Source organism: Stegostoma tigrinum, chromosome 8, assembly GCF_030684315.1.
Source record: "Stegostoma tigrinum isolate sSteTig4 chromosome 8, sSteTig4.hap1, whole genome shotgun sequence".
Classification (NCBI taxonomy): domain Eukaryota; kingdom Metazoa; phylum Chordata; class Chondrichthyes; order Orectolobiformes; family Stegostomatidae; genus Stegostoma; species Stegostoma tigrinum.
The window spans coordinates 33,029,554-33,049,501 of NC_081361.1; the positions used below are offsets into that span (position 1 = coordinate 33,029,554).

The 19,948-nt window shown below is 41.6% G+C and overlaps 1 protein-coding gene across 5 annotated transcripts in view; it reads right to left on the reverse strand.

The window, feature by feature from the left end:
- The window catches only part of ddr2a (discoidin domain receptor tyrosine kinase 2a), a 150,594-nt gene that overhangs the window by 21,760 nt on the left and 108,886 nt on the right, over positions 1-19,948 (reverse strand). For all 5 annotated transcript variants that reach the window (XM_059647780.1, XM_048539730.2, XM_048539734.2 and 2 more), the window contains 6 exons: positions 19,123-19,225; positions 16,175-16,403; positions 14,646-14,793; positions 10,568-10,673; positions 7,336-7,522; positions 1,812-2,055 (listed from right to left, as the gene is read on the reverse strand). In XM_059647780.1, the coding sequence (XP_059503763.1) occupies positions 1,812-2,055; positions 7,336-7,522; positions 10,568-10,673; positions 14,646-14,793; positions 16,175-16,403; positions 19,123-19,225 (1,017 nt within the window). The remainder of the gene's footprint in view (positions 1-1,811; positions 2,056-7,335; positions 7,523-10,567; positions 10,674-14,645; positions 14,794-16,174; positions 16,404-19,122; positions 19,226-19,948) is intronic.

Here is a 19,948-nt window from a genome sequence, read left to right on the forward strand (position 1 = left end):
AGGATTCTCCCATTGACTGGATACTTCCTTCCTGCAATGGATCTTCTAAAATGCATCAGTTCACACTTACCTGGATTAAACTCCATGTGCCATTTCTCCCTAACCCTAACCCTGTCGCAGCCCAGGTCACCAGCCTGTCTAAATCTTTTTACTGTTCACTGGCAATTCTCCTCACTATCTGCAGTTCCCCCAATCTGTGCATCATCTGCAAACTTACTAACCAGGTTATCTTCTTTCTCCTCCAAATCATTTAGACAAAGAAACAACATCAGCTCTTCTCCAGTTCTGTGGAACTTCTCCTCCGAGTAAGGAGGATATGAAAGTTTCATACAAGGCCCCAGCAATTTCCTCACGTGTCTCCCTCAGCATCTGGGATAGATTCCATTAGGACGTAGAGACTTGTCTACCTTAATGCTTTTCAAAGCAGCCAACACCCCTTCCTTTTCTATATTGACATTCCCTATTGTATCCACATACCTCTCCCAAGACTCATCATTCACCATATCCCTCTCCTTTGTGAGTACCAATGCAAAGTTTTTTTTTAAGCAACTCACCCATTTCCTCTGGCTCAAGCTTAAATTCCCTCCTTTGTATCTGACTGGACCTAACCTGTCCTAGCTATCCTCTTGCTCTTTATATTTGTAGAAAATGCTTTGGGATTTTCCTTAATTCTGTGTGCTAAATACATTTCGTGGTGTCTTATAGCCCTCCTAAGACCTTGTTTGAGTTCTTTCCTGCTATCTTGGTATTCATCAAAGTTTCTGTCTGTCTTCAGATTCCTAAACCCTATGTATGCCTCCTTTTTTTGATCAAACTTTCCATTTCTTGTCATCATCCTTATCCTTCATTTTCACAGGGACATGCTGGTTCTGAACTCTATTTAACTGGCCTTTAAAATACTCCCACATGCCAGATGTGGTTTTACCCTCAAACAATTGCTCCAAATCTACATTCCCCAGTTCATGCCTAACATTGCGGCAGTTAGCCTTCCCCAGTTTAGCACATTCACCTAAGGCCTTCCTTTATCCTTATCCCATAAGTAATCGAAAAATTTACAGAATTGTGGTCACCTCTCCCAAAATGCTCCCCCACTGAAACTTCGATCACCTGGTTCGGCTCATTCTCCAATACATGGTCTAAATAATTATTCCCTAGTTGGGCTACTTACATACTGTTTCAAAACATGGACTCATCAAACTAATCTCCTTCTCACCCAAACCCCTGGCCTAAACAAGTCCCATTCATTATAGGGGAATTAATCATAACCACAACAACACTGTTGCTTTTATCTTTTTCCATAAGCTGTCCACCCCACTGCCCGTTGGGAGGCCTGTTGTCCAATCCCATCAAACTAATTGCACCTTTCCTATTCCTGAGCTTTACCCATATGGCCTCACTGGATGAACCCTCCAATGTTTATTCCCTCAGTATAGCTGTGATATTTTCCCTCATCAGTAATGCAACTCCCCCAGCTCTTTTACATCCCTCTCTATCTTGCCTGACAATACTTCGCTAGTGGAATGTTAAGCTGCCAGTCTTGTCCCCCTCTCTAACAAGTCTCTGTATAAGTTACATCATAGGTATGTGTATTAATCCAAGCTCTAAGTTCATCTGCCTAATTCAAAAGTTACTTTATTTCAACATCAGGTTAGGAAGAATGATGGCAGCTATTTTACAAGACCAATTGGGATCACTAATCTGTTGGAAGTGCAATCCATAACGACAAGTAGCACTCACTTGGGAAGAAATATGAGGATATTTTGTGAATAGAACATGAGGACATTTCAAACATTGATATAGTGTGCAAATACCTGACTGAAAGGAAATTTCACTGAACATCATCCATATATCCGCAAAGTAGAATTGGCACTTGATGGCATTTGCCATACGGTGTTGTAGTGGAACGGTGACAAAGCGAGCACTCGGATTGACATCATCTAGAACCAGAACAGATGTAACTGGGTTCGGTTCCCATTTACCTGGTTCTGAGCCGAAAAAACATTGCACTTCCCTGAATATCTTCACTGCCTTTGCGAACATGTTATTGCAATGGACCTATAGTGAAGAAAGATTTACATGTTAGAATTGTACACTGTCAAACATGTGAGTATTGTACATTACATTTAATAGACTACCAAACTAATTTACCTGTTGTCTAAAGCAAGCCATATTCTCACTTCTAATATATAACCAGAAATTCAACCATTGCCATTTACTCATTCAGTATATACTGTAAATAACATTTTCTAAAACAACATGAACTGCCTCAATTATTTTCAAATACAACTGAGTTACATAGACACAAATCACTCAATTGCACATTGCTTTTTGAACCACACTATTATAAAGAGTGAATATCAGTACATAAGAAATGGTAGCTAAAGTAGGTTATTCAGCACATTGAACCTGGTCTGTCAATCAGTAAAATCAAGGCTGATCAAATTGTGGCCTTAGCTCTACTTTTTTGCCTGTCTTCATAACCCTTTACTCAACTAAAAGTCTGTCAAGTTGGACAAAAGGTCTGTTTCTGTGCTATATGATTCTCTGACAATAAGACTCTAATGTAGCCTTGAATATGTTCAAATACCAGGCATCCACTGTTCTCTGTGGTAGAGGGTTCCAAATATTAAAATCCTTCAGAGAAGAAAATTGTCATCACACCTCTTAAATGGGAAACTCTTATTCTGAAACTCTGCACCCTATTACTAGATTCTCCCATAATATGAAAGTGCTGTTGAAGGAGCCTTGGTGAGCTTACAGTGCATACCATAGACTGTACACTCTGCAGCCACTGTGCCTTTGAATGTCAATGGATGATAGTTAGATTCTCTGTTGTTGGAATGGTCATTACCTGGCATTTGTGTGGTGTAAATATTATTCGCTAATTGTCAGCCCGAAGTATGGATATTGGCCTGGTTTTGTGGCATACGGACATGACTGCTTTCAGTGTCTGAGGACTCATGACTGGTGCTGACCATTATGCAATTATCAGTGAACATTCCACTTCTAACTTTATGTTGGAGGGAAGGTCATTGATGAAGTAATTGAAGGTGATTGGGTCTTGGACACTACCCTAAACAACCTCTGCAGTGATGTCCGAGGGCTGGCATGATTGATCTCCAACAATCACAACTGTCTTCCTTTATGCCAGGTATGACTGCAACTAGCACAGAACTTTTCCGGATTCTCATTGATTCCAATTTTCCTGGGGCTCCTTAATGCCATACTTGGTTAAATGCAATAAATCAGTGTTGATACAATACAATAACAGTAAATTTGTTCCAGTTTTTGGATGTAAAGATTCATCTTTGAGCTGGTGTGTGTCAATTTAACTTACTAGGTGGAACATTCACTGCAGTAATCTCTCCGCCATATTTAAAACTATTACATTTTAAAAATCCTTTTTTTACTTTGGTGTCTCATGGTTTGGAACGCATGAGCTATTCAAATTCTCATTATTTGAGAAGAAGAACTCAAAGCTCAGTTCTCCTATTAACTTCTCCATTGCGCTGCCTGTTTGGTGTGGATTTAATAAAAGCTCATACCTTCAGGTAGCTCTGCTATAATCTGTGTTTCATTAACGCAAATTGGCTATTATGCGCTTGATGAATAGTGGACTCTGTTTGGATAACGCAAACTTTCTGCTACATAGGTATAGCAATTTCCCTAAAACATGATTTTCTATAGCACAAGGTCACACAAGAATGCAACTATCACGTTACTGGAAAATTACCTGTGTTGTTATGGGGAAAAGCTTGAGTGCGTTGGTATCTGCCTACTCATGGCAACTTTAAAACTAATGTGCTGAAGTTTCCCTTGCACCTCTGTAGTTGCAACTTTTGCATATTAGTTGAGGTCAACATTTCAGCCATTTGGGTTTATGTTTAGTTATGAGCTGTGTCTATGTTCTGGAGCTTTGGAGAGCTTAACTACTACAGGACTTGACTTCATTCACTCAAACCTGGTTAATTTTAATAAGGTAAATGATGGAGAATCTCTGCAAATGAGGACAAAACTCTCACCTGTTTGTAACTGATAGGCTATTAAGCAGTTAACGCTGGTAATGATGACACTATCTTTACCAAATTTTTCATGTGTTTCAATTTTTGTAGATTGGGGTTTAGTGACACTGAGTGTTAATAAGACATTGTTGTGCCAACCTGACATTTAATTGAAGAATTTACTCTTGCACAATTTTGTACAGCTTCTAAAATATATTCAAATGAGAATCAACTGAACAAATTAACCAGTCCACGTTCATGTTTGCATGCCGTGAATAGAAAAAATGGTGATTGAACAACAAGAACAGTTTGCATCTGTATACTGCCTTTAACACCCTATAAGGTGCAACCAAACAAAACCTGACAAGGCGCCATGAAGGTGATATTGGGTAGGCAATGGCCTAGTCTTATCATCCATGTACTGGTAATCAAGAGGCTCAGGTAATGTTCTGGGAACCTGTGTTCAAAACCTGCCAGGGCAAATGACGGAATCTGAATTCAATAAATATCTGGAATTAAGAATCTAATGATAACCATGATCATTTCTGACTGTTGGGGAAAAACCCATCATCTGATTTACTAATGTTGTTTAGGTAGGGAAACTGCCATCTTTACCTGGTCTGCACTAGGTGTGACTTCAGACCCACAGCAATGTGATTGACTCTTAACTATCCTCTGAACAATTAGAGGTGGGCAATAAATGTCGGCCTAACCAGGAATGCTCTCATCGAGCGAATGAATTTTTGAAAAAAGGCCTGATGATTTAAAGCTTGGCCAGTGAGGTAGGTTATATGGAATGCCTCAAAGGAAAAAAAGTTAGGTAGAGAAGTGTAGGGGGAGTCATCCAGAGGCGAGGCCACAGAGATCTGAAGGCTTGCCTACCAATGGTGGAGTGATTAAAACTGGGGATGCTCGAGGGACCAGAATCAGCAGAGTGCAAAGATCTCAAGACTATACAGCTGGAGGAAACAGGAGAGGAGAGGCTACGGAGAGATTTGAAAACAAGTATGAGGATTGTCAAATCAAGGTATTGGGAGCTAGTGTTGGTTCCCAAAAGGAAGACAGGGGAAATGAATAAAAGGGTGGGAGCTTCATGTTTCAAGCAGCCTCTGCTGTTAAAGTCCTTTAACAATAATTTCCTTGCTATACGATCATATGCGCACAAGTTTCAAGTCTGTTTTGTACAAGTATCCTTTTGTTAACTTTGAATGCTGGAAGCTGTGGAATTACTCACGGTAATATCTGAATCATGACATTGTGAAGTCCCTTAAAGAACTATTATTATATGGGCACTTGGTTTTCTAATTCTAGCTGCTATGGAAGTTCACAATAACAATTTATAACTTTCTCAGCAAATGTCAAGCCATACTTAAAGGAGAAGGAAAAAAGGGGATAAGATATATTTAGAAGCAAGAAATTTTCCCATCTGTGTATTGTTAAAAATAATTAAGAGATGTTGGAATTTAGTTGAGAAAAAAAATTAACTTGCCAATTTCAGTCCATCTTCTCCTCTTCTGAAAGCAGGAAACCTTATGTGAGTTACAATTGTACAAGAAAGGAATGTTTATACAACATCTTTCACAACCCCAGGATGTCGCAAAGGACTTTTCAGGCAATAAAGTACTTTTTTTTTAAAGTGCAATCACTGTTGTAATGTAGGGAATTGTGGAAACCAGTTTGTGCACAGCAAGATCCCACAAACAGAAATCAAGTAATTAAGATGATGAAGCTATTTTTGATACTGGCTGAGGGATATCTGACCTGTTCTTTTCTCAACAGTTTCAGTGAATCATTTCAGACCCTTCACCCTCCAGCCCCACCAAAAGATCATCTCAAAATGGTACCTTATCTGAAAGACAGTCAGCACCATCTTGAAGTGTTAGGGTAGGTTTTGTCCTCAAGTATCTTGAATGGGATAGGAACCCAGAACCTTTTGACCTGAGAAGTGAGCCACAACTAACAGGGAATAACTGCTCTGCTAGATCTTATCAAAGACGGTGGCCCACAGAGATACTATTCAACTAAAGTGATGTTGCTCCTAAGGTCCTTATTGGTGAACACCCATAGGGTACTGAATACTGAATAGCCATAAGGATCAGGAATTCAGGCTGGTCCTTCCTAACACAGCAAGAAGTAGGGAAAGACCCTCTTGGGACCCTTGATAAAATATGGTAAACTGAACACAGACTGGGAATAGAGCTTGGAACACGTTTAAGTTCACTGGATAAACTCACTGAGCTGGCAAGGGGATGGGGGAGAAGGGCACTGGCATTTTTAATTATTTCCCTTTGCTACTGCTTTTTTTTAACCATCTTTTCCTGTTGAGTTCATGCAATCAGTGGGAGTATCAATGACTGCGTTTGAAATTGAGTGGCATTGTGGTTTTGACATGGGAAGCATGGTGGCTCAGTGGTTAGCACTGCTGCCTCACAGTGCCAGGGATTCCAGCCTTGAGTGACTGTCTGTGTGGAGTTTGCACATTCTCCCTATGTCTGCTTGGGTTTCCTCCAGATGCTGTCGTTTCCTCCCAGTCCAAAGATTTGCATGTTAGGTGGATTGGCTATGCTAAATAGCCCATAGTGTCTAGGGTGGGAAATTTAGGGACGGGTCTGAGTGGGAAGGTCTTCAGAGGCTCGGTGTGGACTCGATGGGCTGAATAGCCTGCTTCCACACTGTAGGGATTCTACGAGCTGCCGCTGACAGTATCGCTAAAGGGAATGTGAAGGTCAATATGGCTGAGCAGGAGGTCCATTTCAGGTGGGCTCGTCAAGCCCCAGCTATTATTACAGCTGAGATCCATTGGGAGTCCATGTTCTTTAATGATGCTGGGCTGGGACAAAGGCAATCCTTTTCCTCCTGATTCTTGGTCTCCCAGACTGAAAACACCTTGATTTAAAACAAAATCATCATTGTTTTCAAATCCCACCATGTTCTCACACTTCCCTAGCTCTATAATCTTCTCAGTTTTGGCCACTTGTGTACCAATTACTTATGATTTCGTTGCCATGAGTGACTATACCTTTTGATCCTTAGGCTTGAAATTCTGGAATTCCTAAATCTCAAGCCCTCTACCTCACTCTCTTTCATTAAAACACAGCTTTAAGCCTACCTCTTAACCAAAGTTCTTGCACATCTGTCCTAATATCTCCTTAATTGGCTCAATGTCCAATTTTCTTTAATAATGCTCCTGTAAAGCAACTTGGAAAGTTCCATTATGGTAAAAGTTTGAATAAATGCATGTTATTGTTGGTCCAATAAGATGCATGAACACCTCTGACCATCGAACGGTTGTTGAAAGAATGACATTTAAAAAGAAGTAGAGAGCAGATGGTACCTTCATTGCCGTGAAATTTCGGATCCGATCAAACTCGAAGAGAATTTGTACATAGCCATTTTCAAAGCTGTCATTCCTCCATCCCACATAGTCATACCCTGGCCACACATTGTATACGTGACTCTGTGTGAAATCATCCAAACCCCAGACGCCATCTGTCATCTGACCAAGTCCTTCTGAAACCATCCTAGGAACAAGGAGGCAATGATGAAGCTTTTACAAAAACAGAAGAGTAGAATATACTTGGGGTTAAAATAATGTTAGTATCATTATATCGTTTATGGGATTCAATGTGAAGATACCAAATTTTTTTGCATCCATCACAGGCATTTATTTATTTTACCAAGAGGCAGATGATTAAGAAAACAAGTACACAGAACAGTTACAAATGCAGCAATTGTGCTGTTTTAACGACACACTCTTGACCTGAAATGGAAGCGCAGTTTATCACTTTACAGATATTGCCTGACATGCTGCATACTTCCAGTATTTTATATTTTTATGCCATAATCCATCTTTGAAATTATTTTTCTAATAATATCTCACTATAAACTTCCCTCAAAAAGAAACAGAAACATTAAGGGTTAATGGTATTTGTGTTCTATTTTCAATTCTTTAATTGAGCAGTTGCTGTTTCAAAAAAACCCTGAAGATAACACTGCAATAAAGTGGTCCAGTGTTTAATACGCTTTAAGTTAGCACTGTGCTAAACATTTTGAAAACTGGCTGTGTTGCCACTGCATGGCAGTGTTGTAACTTGCCGTTAACAAGATCTGGAGTACATCATGATATCCCAATATCATTACATCATAATTAAGCTTTGTGTAGTTGGTTCACACTATTACTGTAGTTCTACTGAGCTTTTTCTGTAACTTTGTGTGCAGCACTGATGCTGAAACTGTAACACTAATATGACTGAACATTGCATTCAGATTTAGGGATTGGAGAGCAGGTCCAAGACTTTTCTTAATTTCTGAAGAAGGGTCCAGACCCGAAAAGTCAGCTTTCCTGCTCCTCTGATGCTGCTTGGCCTGCTGTGTTCATCCAGCTCTACATTGTTATCTTAGATAACGAGTAGTTAGGATCAGGGACACACTGCCTGAGAGGTTGATAGAAACAGATTCAATCCTGGCTTTCAGAAGGGAATTGGACAAGCACCTGAAGGGAAAATTATTGCAGGGACGGGAGAAAGAACAAGTGTGTGAAGCAAACTAAATCTCTTTTGCAGAGGGCTGGCACAAGTTTGATGCAACGAATGACCTGATTCTGTGCTGTAGTCATTCTTTGGTTCATGAATTTAATTTTTAGACAAATTTACATCCAATTTTCTAATACCTTTAAGAGTCAACAATCACTAGTTAGCACAGCTCTGTCAAGGGGCGGTCATTCCTGACAAATTTGTTGGAATTCTTTGAGGAGTTAATGAGCAAATTAGGCAAAGGACAGCCAGTGGACATGATCTATTTGGATTTCAAGAAGACCTTTGACAAGGTGCCGCACAGGAGGCTGCTGAATAAGATGAGCCCATGGTGTTAGGGGCAAGGTACTGGCATGGATAGAGGATTGGCTGACTGCCAGAAGGCCGTGAGTGAGGATAAAGGTGTCTTTTTCAGGATGGCTGCCAGTGACAAGTGGAGTTCTGCAAAGGTCTGTGTTGGGACCACGACTATTCACATTCTACATTAATGATCAGGACATAGTAATTGAGGGCATTGTCACTAGAAGACACAAAGATGGGTAGAGGGGCAGGTAGTGTTCAGGAACCAAGGAGACTGCAGAAGAGTGGGCAAAGAAGTAGCAAATGGAATACAATGTGGGAAAGAGGTTATGCACTTTGGCAGGAAAAATTGTGGCGTAGACTATTTTCTAAATGGGGAGAGGCTTTGGAAATCTGAAGCACAAAGGGGCGTGGGAGTCTTAGGTCAGAATTCTCTTCAGCTTAATATGCAGGTTCAGTTGGCTGTTAGGAAGGCAAATGCAATGCTAGCACTCATTTCAAGACAGCTAGAATACAACAGCAGAAATCTACTGCAGAGGTTGTATAAGGGTCAGACTGTATTTGGAATATTTTGAGCAGTTTTGGGCCCCATATCTAAGGAAGGATGTGAAGGGACTCCAGCGAAGTTTTACTAGAATGATCCCAGGGAAGAATGGCTTGTCACATGATGAGCTGTTGAGGACTATGGATATGTACTTGATGGAGGTTAGAAGGATGCGGGGGGGATCTGATTGAAACTTGCAGAATACTGAGAAGCCTGCATAGAGTGGTCATGGAGAAGATGTTTTCACTAACAGGAGAGATGAAGAACCAACGGCACAGCCCCTGAGTGAGGGGATGGCCCTTTAGAATTGAGACGAAGAGGAATTTCTTCAGCCAGAGGGTGGTTAATCTGTGGAACTCATTGCAGCAGAGGGCTGTACAGGCCAAGTCATTGAATGTATTTAAGACAGAGATACATAGGTTATTGATTATTAAGGGGATCAAGGGTTATGGAGAGAAGTTAGGAAAACAAGGTTGAGAAACATATCAGCCATGTTCCAATGGTGGAGCAGACTCGATGGGCCAAATGGTCTAATTCTGCTCCTACATCTTATGGTCATATGGAAATGAATAAAAAGTTAAATCTCTTTTTCACAGTTTTCACGGGATGGTAGGGCAAGAATAGGTTACAGAGGTAGGGAGGAGTTATCATTGCCATTCAATAAAACAGAATGACTGACTAAAGAATTGAGTCAGAATACACAACAACAGCTGTGAAGTACAACAAACTATTTTATGGTATTTGCGCTTCTTGTGAAAAGCCTGTTCAGTGAGGTTCCAATTCTAGGTTCCAATCCTCAAAAAAAAATTCTTTATTCTACATCACATCCTGTTGTCAGACAAATAGAACTGTTTCAAAATAAGAATTAAATTCTCGAGTGATTTTAACTTATGGACTGTGATCAGCACCACCTCCAGGTCAGAACATACCATCGTTCGGGATACTGAGTATTTGATTTAATAAGGATCTTAAATTTCTCAGAGAATTTGAGAAAAATAAAACTGTACAACAAGCAACTTTCTTTAGAACGGACTGATTTTTAATATGAGTTCTGTCCTTAGGACCTCCACAAATCCTTTCGACTCATGCTAATGTACATATTCCTGACATCAGTGAGACCAATTCTGATAGACAGGGCTTAAAAACAACATGCTTGGACAGTAGAGTAAATGAAACGTAGGTCATCTTACCTTGAACTGATTGCACCATCATAGACTGAATCATTCAAATAAACTGTGGGGCTCCTGGGTGAGAAAATCTGGTGACCAACCGGACTACTGTAACTCACCAGACCATCTGTACAAAAACATAACCAGGAGAAATCAAAGATACAACTACTGCTCACTGAGCTTTTACTATGATGCACAATTTGGTGTGCATTTTAGCTCATTTCACTTATAGCAAATTGTATGGCATGGTAATTAAAGTCAAAGGGGGTCTGCTTACTAATTTAACTCCACTGCAAGGTCTCCTTAAATCTCAGGAATTGATGTTTATCCATCACATCATTAAAGATTACAAAGCTATTTGCATGGCTAAGTGAGTGAGCCATTTGCGATAGAAACTCTGCTGACTGGAAGTGGTTAGAGCAGAAGAGCAGGCCCTCCTTAGGTAAGTAGAAACCAAATGGTCTTTGAGGGGCCAGGAAGAGCATAGGATGCCCCCCCGCCTCAAGACACCACAACAAATAGCTTGGGCAACTGATGCCCGTGACTCCTCCAATCCCGTGTTCATGAAACTTCTACCGTTCTCCCACACAAAGAAACCTTGCTAGGCTTCCCAACTTATTTTTCATTCGTTCATGGGATGAGGGTATCACTGGCTATGCAGCGCAGTAATTGCCTATCCCTAATTGCCCAGAGGGCAGTTAAGACTCAATCACATTGCTGTGGGTCTGGAGTCAGACCAGGTAAGGATGGCAGTTTCCTTCCCTAAAGGGAACTAATGAGCCAGATGGGTTTTACCGACAATCAACAATGGGTTATCATTAGAATATTAATTCCAGATTCTTTTTATTGAATTCAAATCCTACCATGTGCCAATGGCAGGACTCAAACCCAGCTCCCCAAAACACTGTCTGGGTTTCTATATTAATACCACTATAATACCACTAATAATATCACTAAGCTATCATCACCCCTGTAATGAACAGGTTTAATTGCAGCCAACTGCCCCAGTTGGTAAGGGTTTGTATTGCAGTGAGATCCAGGTATTAAAAGCAGACTGGACACTGCAGATGTACAGCCTGGAGTGCCTCCCCAGGTGTTCAGCTAGGCTCAGGAGTTAAAACACATCCTATTCAATTGTATCCTTAGCTTAATGAAGCAATGCCAATAGAATTCCTTTAGTCTAAATTTAATTTAAAAATAATGGCAATGCTCCATTTTATATCTGTGTACACTTTACCACATTGTCATCAATAGGAGGAATTTTATGCACATCCACTCCCAAATCCTTGTAAACCCCTTTTCTTCAACCACCATCAACATTCAACCGACTATATGCGGGAGCTCACCTTTTTGCAAAACGGTTATCGTGTTTGTTCAATAATAATGACTGAAGCTCATTAAAAAAACACAAGCCAATTGGCCCAATGAGTTTTTGCCTTTGCTCATGCTCCTCATTTTGCCTTATTTTGCCTAATGTGACCAGAATTCCTGCTCCTTTCTCCTTTGCTGGCTTATTTAGCATCCCCTTAAAGATATTTATGTTAGTCACCATCATTACTCCATGTTGTAAGAAATTATACATTTTACCTACTCTCTCTGTAAAGAATTTGTTCCTCAAATTCCTACTGAATTTATTAGTATCTTTCTTATGCCTATGAAATCTGGTATGAAATCCCCCATTAAGAGAAACATCTTTCTACATTTAACCCCTCCATAATTTTAAAGACCCTTAGCAGGTCAACCCTCTAAGCATTCTCTTCTAAAGGCTGAGTAGCAGCCTGCTGTCACTTTCCTGACAATTATATCTTCTCAACTTCGGTATTGTCCCACGTAAGTTCAGGTCACAGTGACTCTGGGGTGTCCTGACCATATAAAAAGGTGTCATGTGAATGCAACTATTTGCTTTAATTATTCACAATGTTAGAATGTAGGGACTAAAAGCTCCCATGTTAATTTATGGAAAACAAATCTATTGCTTTTAAGACTATGAGCCTCAAGATCACCCTTTGAACTGCCAATCAGTAGCATTACAGAAGTTTTGAGGCTTGTGCCTGGAAGAATGTCCAAAATGCGGGTTCAATCCCCAGTCACACAAAAATTATTGATAGTAATCAATAATTGAGTGTCGACTTTGCAGTTCAGCAAAACCAAATTTTTGCTGTCATATGATGCAGATTTCCCAGGACCACAATGAGGAATTGTTCTGAAAGTGATTCACTGGCAACCAAGGTCAGGAGAAGAGTTCTGGATTTGTTTAAGATTGTGTCTCAATTAGACAATGACAGCAAGCATGAGGAACGGCTTCACCTTCAAGTTACTTTTTGTGTCTCACACTGTCTGGACTTGCAAGTATATCATCATTGCTGGTTAAAATTCTGGAATTCCCTCCCTAATAGAAATGTGGGTGTGAATCTCAATTAAAGACACAGCATTTGATGTAAAGTTATTCAAGAATTTTTGCTTTCTGTATGCAAAACCAGAAGAATTTCCATCATTTCTGCCACAAATGTAACATAATCCGTAACTTAATGAATCATTTCAATCTACACTGACATCAGGACATATTACAATTCTTTCTCAAATACCTTTTTTGCAAAGATGTTGCACTTTTACTTTTCATCCGTGGGGAATTCATAGACAGAGTAAACGGTTGGAGGAGAATTTTTATTTAAGCTGCAGATCCCTCAACTCTCTCAATCCCCAGCTTTAAAATCCCACCTCTGTGTTTTCAGAAGCTCCTTGCAAACCTTTCTCTTCCAATGTGCATTTTTTTGCTCTGCCACAAACATGTTTTATGAATTTCTTTCCCCTTATTATACACCAATTTTTCCCCCTGCATGCTGCAAAACACTCCAAGGAAGCACCTATAAGTGTGAAACACTACAAAAGTAACAAAATGTTGGCAGAATTGCTTTGGATTTATCATCCAACAAGTAGGTAAAACTCATTTTGTACCAGTCTAAAGATGGGTCATCTTGGAAGAAACTAGTATTTGCATCCTTTTTTCTTGTTATATCCCCTGACAAACTGATGTTAGGGTATACACATATCTAATCACACTTTTACACTTAAACATAAACCCACATACATGCAAACTGATTTAAAAATTCTTGTTTTCAACTTCACTCATGACCATAAGACCATAAGGTAACTGAGCAGAATTAGGTCATTGGGCCTAACGGGTCTGCTCTGCCATTTGATCATAGCTAATATATTTCCCAAACTAAATTTCCTGCCTTCTCCCCATAAACTTTGATCCCCTGACTAAACAAGATCCTATCTCTGTCTTAAATACACTTAATGATTTGGCCTCCATAGCCCTCTATGGCAATGAGCGCCACAGACTAACCACCCTCTGGCTGAAGAAATTCCTTCTCATCTCAGTTCTAAAGTGTCGTGCGTTCACTTTGAGTTTGTACCCTCAGATCCTAAGTTCTCCTATAAGTGGAAACGTCTTCCCCACGTCCAGTCTAGCCAGGTCTCTCAGTATTCTGTAAGTTTCAATTTTATTCCACGCCGCCTCCCCCAATCCTTCTGAACTCCACCGAGTACAGACCCTGAGTCCTCAACTGCTCCTCATGTGACAAGCTCTATTTCTATACAACCCTCAAAGTTATTTGTGCTCCTTAGAAACTGACCTTATGAGCAGCCTTAGTCTTAATCGCTCCATCATTGGCATTTGGGTCTCCACTGCCTGGAACTTAATTCTCTCCTTTAGCCTCTCTGTCTCTCAACCCCCATTCCTCCTTTAAGACATTGTTTAAAACTGACTTATTTTACCAAACTTTGGGCCTTCTGCCCTTATATCACTTGAAGTGATTTGTTGTCAGATTTAATTCTCCTGTGAAGTGCCTTGTTACATTAATTGTGCTTTATAAATGTTTGATGATATTGCAAACCCAGACACAAATACATAAAGATACTCATATAAAGGACAAGTATATTGAACATATTACAGTGCATTGGTGCACCATGGGTGTAATAATCCAACAATGGCTGCTTAGAAGGAAGTGGAATATATGTAAAGATCCTGAAAACCTTTGATCAAAGTCCACCTTCTACATACAGTCTTATTTTTTGAAACTGCGTATGCACTTACCTAGCCATTCACATCCATAGAGCTCCACTCTCATACACACACTCATGGAATGATCAGTAATTGGTATGAACCTGACGAATCTGGCTATCATTGGTGGCTCCAGATCTCTCAATACAGCATCGTATGGGTTTACATTTCCTTCAATTACCTAAAGACAAAGAAAGCACAAAAATGAAACAAAGCCTATGTCAACAGGGAAAGACTTTCAGCGACTCACTTCAAGTGTTTGGGCAAAGACTCTCGCCTCTGAGTTAGACATTTGAGAGAGTTCTATAAGAGAGTTTTCGGCTCCAACTTTAGAGCTGTGGGGTAGTGTGGAGGTGAGGAGGATGGAAGGTGTGCTAACATGGACCACCCCTCCCAATGCTGTACTCTATATTTTACAGATATGAGAAATCACAGTTCCTCTTACTGTTGCTATACAGCAGCATTGCTAAAGCATGGGAGTGAACTGCCTACCTCAAATCTCAGCCTCAAAATTGAATTGGATCATTTATTGTCACATGTATTCAGTGTAAAAATAGAGTGAAAAGTGGGTACCTTCGCTGTAAATACATGGCAACATTCACATTTACTGAGAATAAGACAAGAAAAAAAAAGATAACTTAAGACAGTCTGACTTTCCTTTCCACTGCTGCAGTCCCACTCAGGGCTCTCCAGCCTTTGTCAAGCCTCCACTAAAGTCCTACTCCAGGTCACTGGAATCCTGCTCCAGGCTTTCCAGCTCCCCCCCAGCCTCCAGCAGAGTCCCGCTCCAGGCTTTCCAGCTCTCGCCCTGCCTCCACCAGAGTCCCGCTCCAGGCTTTCCAGCCCATGTTTTGCTGCCACCAGCGTCCCACTCTCAGCTGCCTCACCAGGCCAATCTCGCCACCGCTGCCTCACCGGCCCGCTTTTGCTGGCCCACCCTTGATCCACCAGCATTGCTCCTGCCCACGCTCGATCCGCTGTTGCTGCAGGACACAACCCGCGCGTTCAGCTCCCACAACGTGGTTCCTGGTCATGACCCGGCTCCTTCCTAACTCTTTAGGTAGGTAGTTAAAGGGGATCGGGGCTGGTGATAGAATTACTACAGAGGGAGAGAGGAGAAGGGGGGAAAAAAAATGGACAGGGCCTAGAATTGGCTTGTAAGGAATAAAGCCAGAGGTAGGGAAGAAGATAGCCTAGTAAAAGACAGAAGTTGTGCCTTCTTTTCATAGGAAATGTGACTGAAAGATTAACTCAGACACATCGGGGTTATTTGACTCTAGATGATCAAGCCTGCCTGATACAATTTCTCAATCTCAATTTACCCAAAGTCAAAATTACCTGAAATAAAATACATTTATTCAACCTAATTTATTTCAGACACACTTAGTTGAAAGAAGAATACTGAAGCTTGAAAGAGTTAAATATAACTATAATATTTTTACTTACCATTTGTGCTGTAGCGGAAAGAATTAGATGTTACTAAGCAGAATTGGACAATATTTCACCTGCTCCCATTGCCTGCTGAGGTAACATATTGGGCGTGCCTTTGTTGCTGTATTTACCTGTTTCCCATGTCGGTTTTTCCACGAATTCCAGCGGTTTCCATCTCGACTGTAGTCAAGCCGATACATCTGAGCAAACTCATTGCCATGACCCCCTGCGTGGCGTCCCTGAGTGCCCACTAGGGTAATAAAGTGCAGAGTTCGCAGGTCAACCTGAAGGAATTCCATGTCCTCAGGATCTACAGGACCATCTGGGCACCAGGCTCCGTCCCCTTCTTCAAAATCCAGTCTACGGGTTGTCAAAAGAGCATTTGTCAGTCTTTGGGTCATGGGTAGCAGAATATGGGTAGCGTTCAAATTGCATAGCTTTAAATAGTGCTGACGTCAGGGCTAGTGTAAATAAACAGTAAGGTGGAAATGGGAAAAGTGGAATCATAGAATCTAACACATTGTGCTTTCTACAAAAGCCACTCAGCTATTCCCCTGCCCTAACCATGCATGCTTACATTTTATTTCTCTTCTGATAATTATCTAATTCCCTTTTGAAAGCCAGCGTAGCTTTAATGAAACCAAAATATTGTGGATACCGGAAATGTGAAATTAACGAGAGAATACTCTAGAAACTCAGCAGGTCTGGGAGCATCTGTGGCAAGAGAAATGGAGTTAATGCTTTGACTCTGACACAACTCTTCTTCGGAACTGGAAGAGCATTGAAGAAAAGTCACATCAGACTTTGAGCATTCACTGTGTTTCTCTCAGCCTAGATGCTGCCAAATCGGCTGAGTTTCTCCAGCATTCTCTTTGTTTACTTTCGAGTCTGCCTTGTTGTGCTTTCAGATAGTGCATTCCAGATGTTAACTCCATGCTGCATAAAAAAACATTTTGCCTCAGTGTCTTTGTTCTTTCACCAATCAACTTTAAGCAGGGCCTTCTCACTTGCGACTACTCTAACAATGGGAATACTTTCTCACTACTTATTCCATTTAGGTTCCTCAAGATTTTGAATATCTCCATCAATTTTTCTCTTGAACTTCTCATCAACTCCCGCTCCTCAATGTATCCACGTAATTGAAGTCCCTTATCCTTGGAGCGATTCTTATGATTTCCTTCAGTATTCTTTCTGTTATGTCCTTCCTCAAATAATGTGCCCAAAATTGCCCAAGTAATTCTCCAGCTGAGACCAAAATAATATATATTTTAAAAGGCTTATATCATCATTTCCAGGCTTTCACACTGTAGCTTGATTTCTAGTCAGCATGGTGACTCAGCAGTTAGCAATGCTGCCTCACCACACCAGGGACCCGGGTTCAACTCCAGACTTGGGCGACTGTCAGTGTGGAATTTGCATGTTCTCCAACTGCTCCGGTTTCCTCCCGCAGTCCAACAATGTGCAGGTTAGGTGGGCGAGCCAAGCTAAGTTGCCTATAGTGTCCAGGGATGTGTAGGCTGGGTGGACTATCCACGGTTAATGTGGAATTGCAGAGATAGGGGGGTGGGCGGGGGGAAGCTGTTTGGCGGGTCGTTGTGCATTCAGTGGGCCAAATGGCCTGCTTCCACACTACAGGGATTCTGTGATCAGCCTCACGCAGGGACCAGGATTGAAGGCAGACAGGGTGCTAAAATTACCCCACGTCCTCATGTGCCAATTCCACAGCTCAATCCTGCTCCAGGCCACTTTTGAGGAGGGGGGATATAAGCAGACTACCCACCTGTGTGCTGCATGCAGCTGACACAGCTCATTAAGATCAAGCTTATCGAGCCAATTATCAGAGAAATTTACACTTGGCCTCTAGATTGCATCGACAGAGAGAATGGAGTCAGGGGCAGTTTAGCTAGCTGACGGTGGCCTCCCAGCAGCAGACTAGTGCAGGATGGGTGGTTGGAGGAAGGGGTAAGTGGGGGGGCAATGTTCCAAGCAGTCCTAGAGCACTCCCCACCCCCGCCTACTTGAAAGCCGAGGCAGACGTGGCCCATTCTGTAGAGAGGCTCACCCATCACTGTTGTAGCCCCACTCCAAGACTCAGTTTTGAAACTTAAATTTGAAAAGGTGGGAGAGTGGGCATTGCCACTTTGAAGAAATCTCTCCATTATGTATGTGCTAATCCAGTCTGTTGCTCTTTTCAAGATGAAAGGCTGCTGATTGGCTGTCCAGTCTTGAGAACCCACCACCTGATCATTCACTGCCCCTCCCCTCAACATGAAAACTGAGTCCTGTGCCCGAATCCTGGCTCATGCCTTTATTTGTAAAACTAGGAATCCCACATGTTTTATTAACCACCTTCTGAACTGACCCTGGCACTTTAAATGATTGGCCCACGTGTAGACCCAGATCCTGCTGCACTCGGGATGGCACTGTGGCTCAGTGGTTAGTACTGCAGCCTCACAGAACCAAGGACCCAGGTTCGATTCCAGCCTCGGGTGACTGTCTGTGTGGAGTTTCTCCCCGTGTCTGCGTGGGTTTCCTCCAGGTGCTCCGGTTTCCTCCCACAGTCCAAAGATGTGCAGGCTAGGTGGATCGGCCATGCTAAATTGCCCATAGTGTTCAGGGGTATGTGGGTTATAGGGGAATGGGTCTGAGTCTGGGTGGGATGTTTCAAGGAGCAGTGTGGACTTGTTGGGCCGAAGGGCCTGTTTCCACACCGTAGGGAATCTAATCATTGACAGTTGTATCCTTTATTTTATACTATCTGTCTTCGTCTTGTAGTTTCTGTCCACTTTTAATCACTGTATTCTTTTCTGTCCCTGGTGTCTGCACAGTTATTTCTGTTTTCGCAAAGCAATGAACTGCTGTTTCTTTTAACTTCTGCTTACCGATCTGCTGCATTTTGTTCAGGCATCATCAACCTTGAATTTCCCCTCTGATTTTCCTACCGTGTAACACAAGCAAATCCTGAGAGCTTAAAAACATGTCCTGACATTGTCCCAGTAGGTACCCTACTGCATAGCCACTGCGTTAATCCCATCCCACTGTCTGATGAGTCGAAACCACAGGCAACATGTGTACCCACCTTCCGTGTTTGGCTGCAGTGGAATCATACCACTGGCTGGAAGCTGTGATGTCTTCATCTGGGATTTTCCGACCCGACATTCCAAGTGGATAGCGGCACACAGCTGTAGAAGATGAAGAGGTCAGCAGTTTGACATGCATGAGTTAATCCACAGCACACTCTCTCTCTCATCATTCTGAGTTTCTATTCTGCCCCACATCCACTGGTTTCAATGGAGAGTAAAATTAACCTAGATGAATTAGGTAAATGCATGCATTAATTCCATCAGAGTAAAGCTGCCCTGTTGTTTCTGGAAATTATGTCCAGAAACTTTGTGTAAGCAATACCTACAGAAGGTTCGCCATTGACTTTTCCATTTGTGTATTAGCTTCAGTAAATTCATAAACGCTCTGCTTATAAGCCCCATTTACGAATTTATTAAGCTGTGCAGGGCAATCTGTTGACATGTGTTAGTACCCTGCAGCTTTGCTGCATTTGAGATGCTTTCCAGGTAGGCATGGGACCTTTTAAAAAAAACTGAACCAGCTCAGTGGAGGCTTGAAGTCTTGGAAATCAAATTTGCAACCCAAACCTGATCAAATTCTACGCCCTTCCAGTTTTGATGGAGGCTGGAAATCAGACAATTGACCATATTCTAGCCGCACTGTCATTGAGACTTTTAAGTTCAACTTGCAAAAATGGAAAGCTAGTTTACAGATTAAAATAGTATCAGAGATAATGGGAACTGCAGATGCTGGAGAATTCCAAGATAATAAAATGTGAGGCTGGATGAACACAGCAGGCCAAGCAGCATCTCAGGAGTGCTGTACTCCTGAGATGCTGCTTG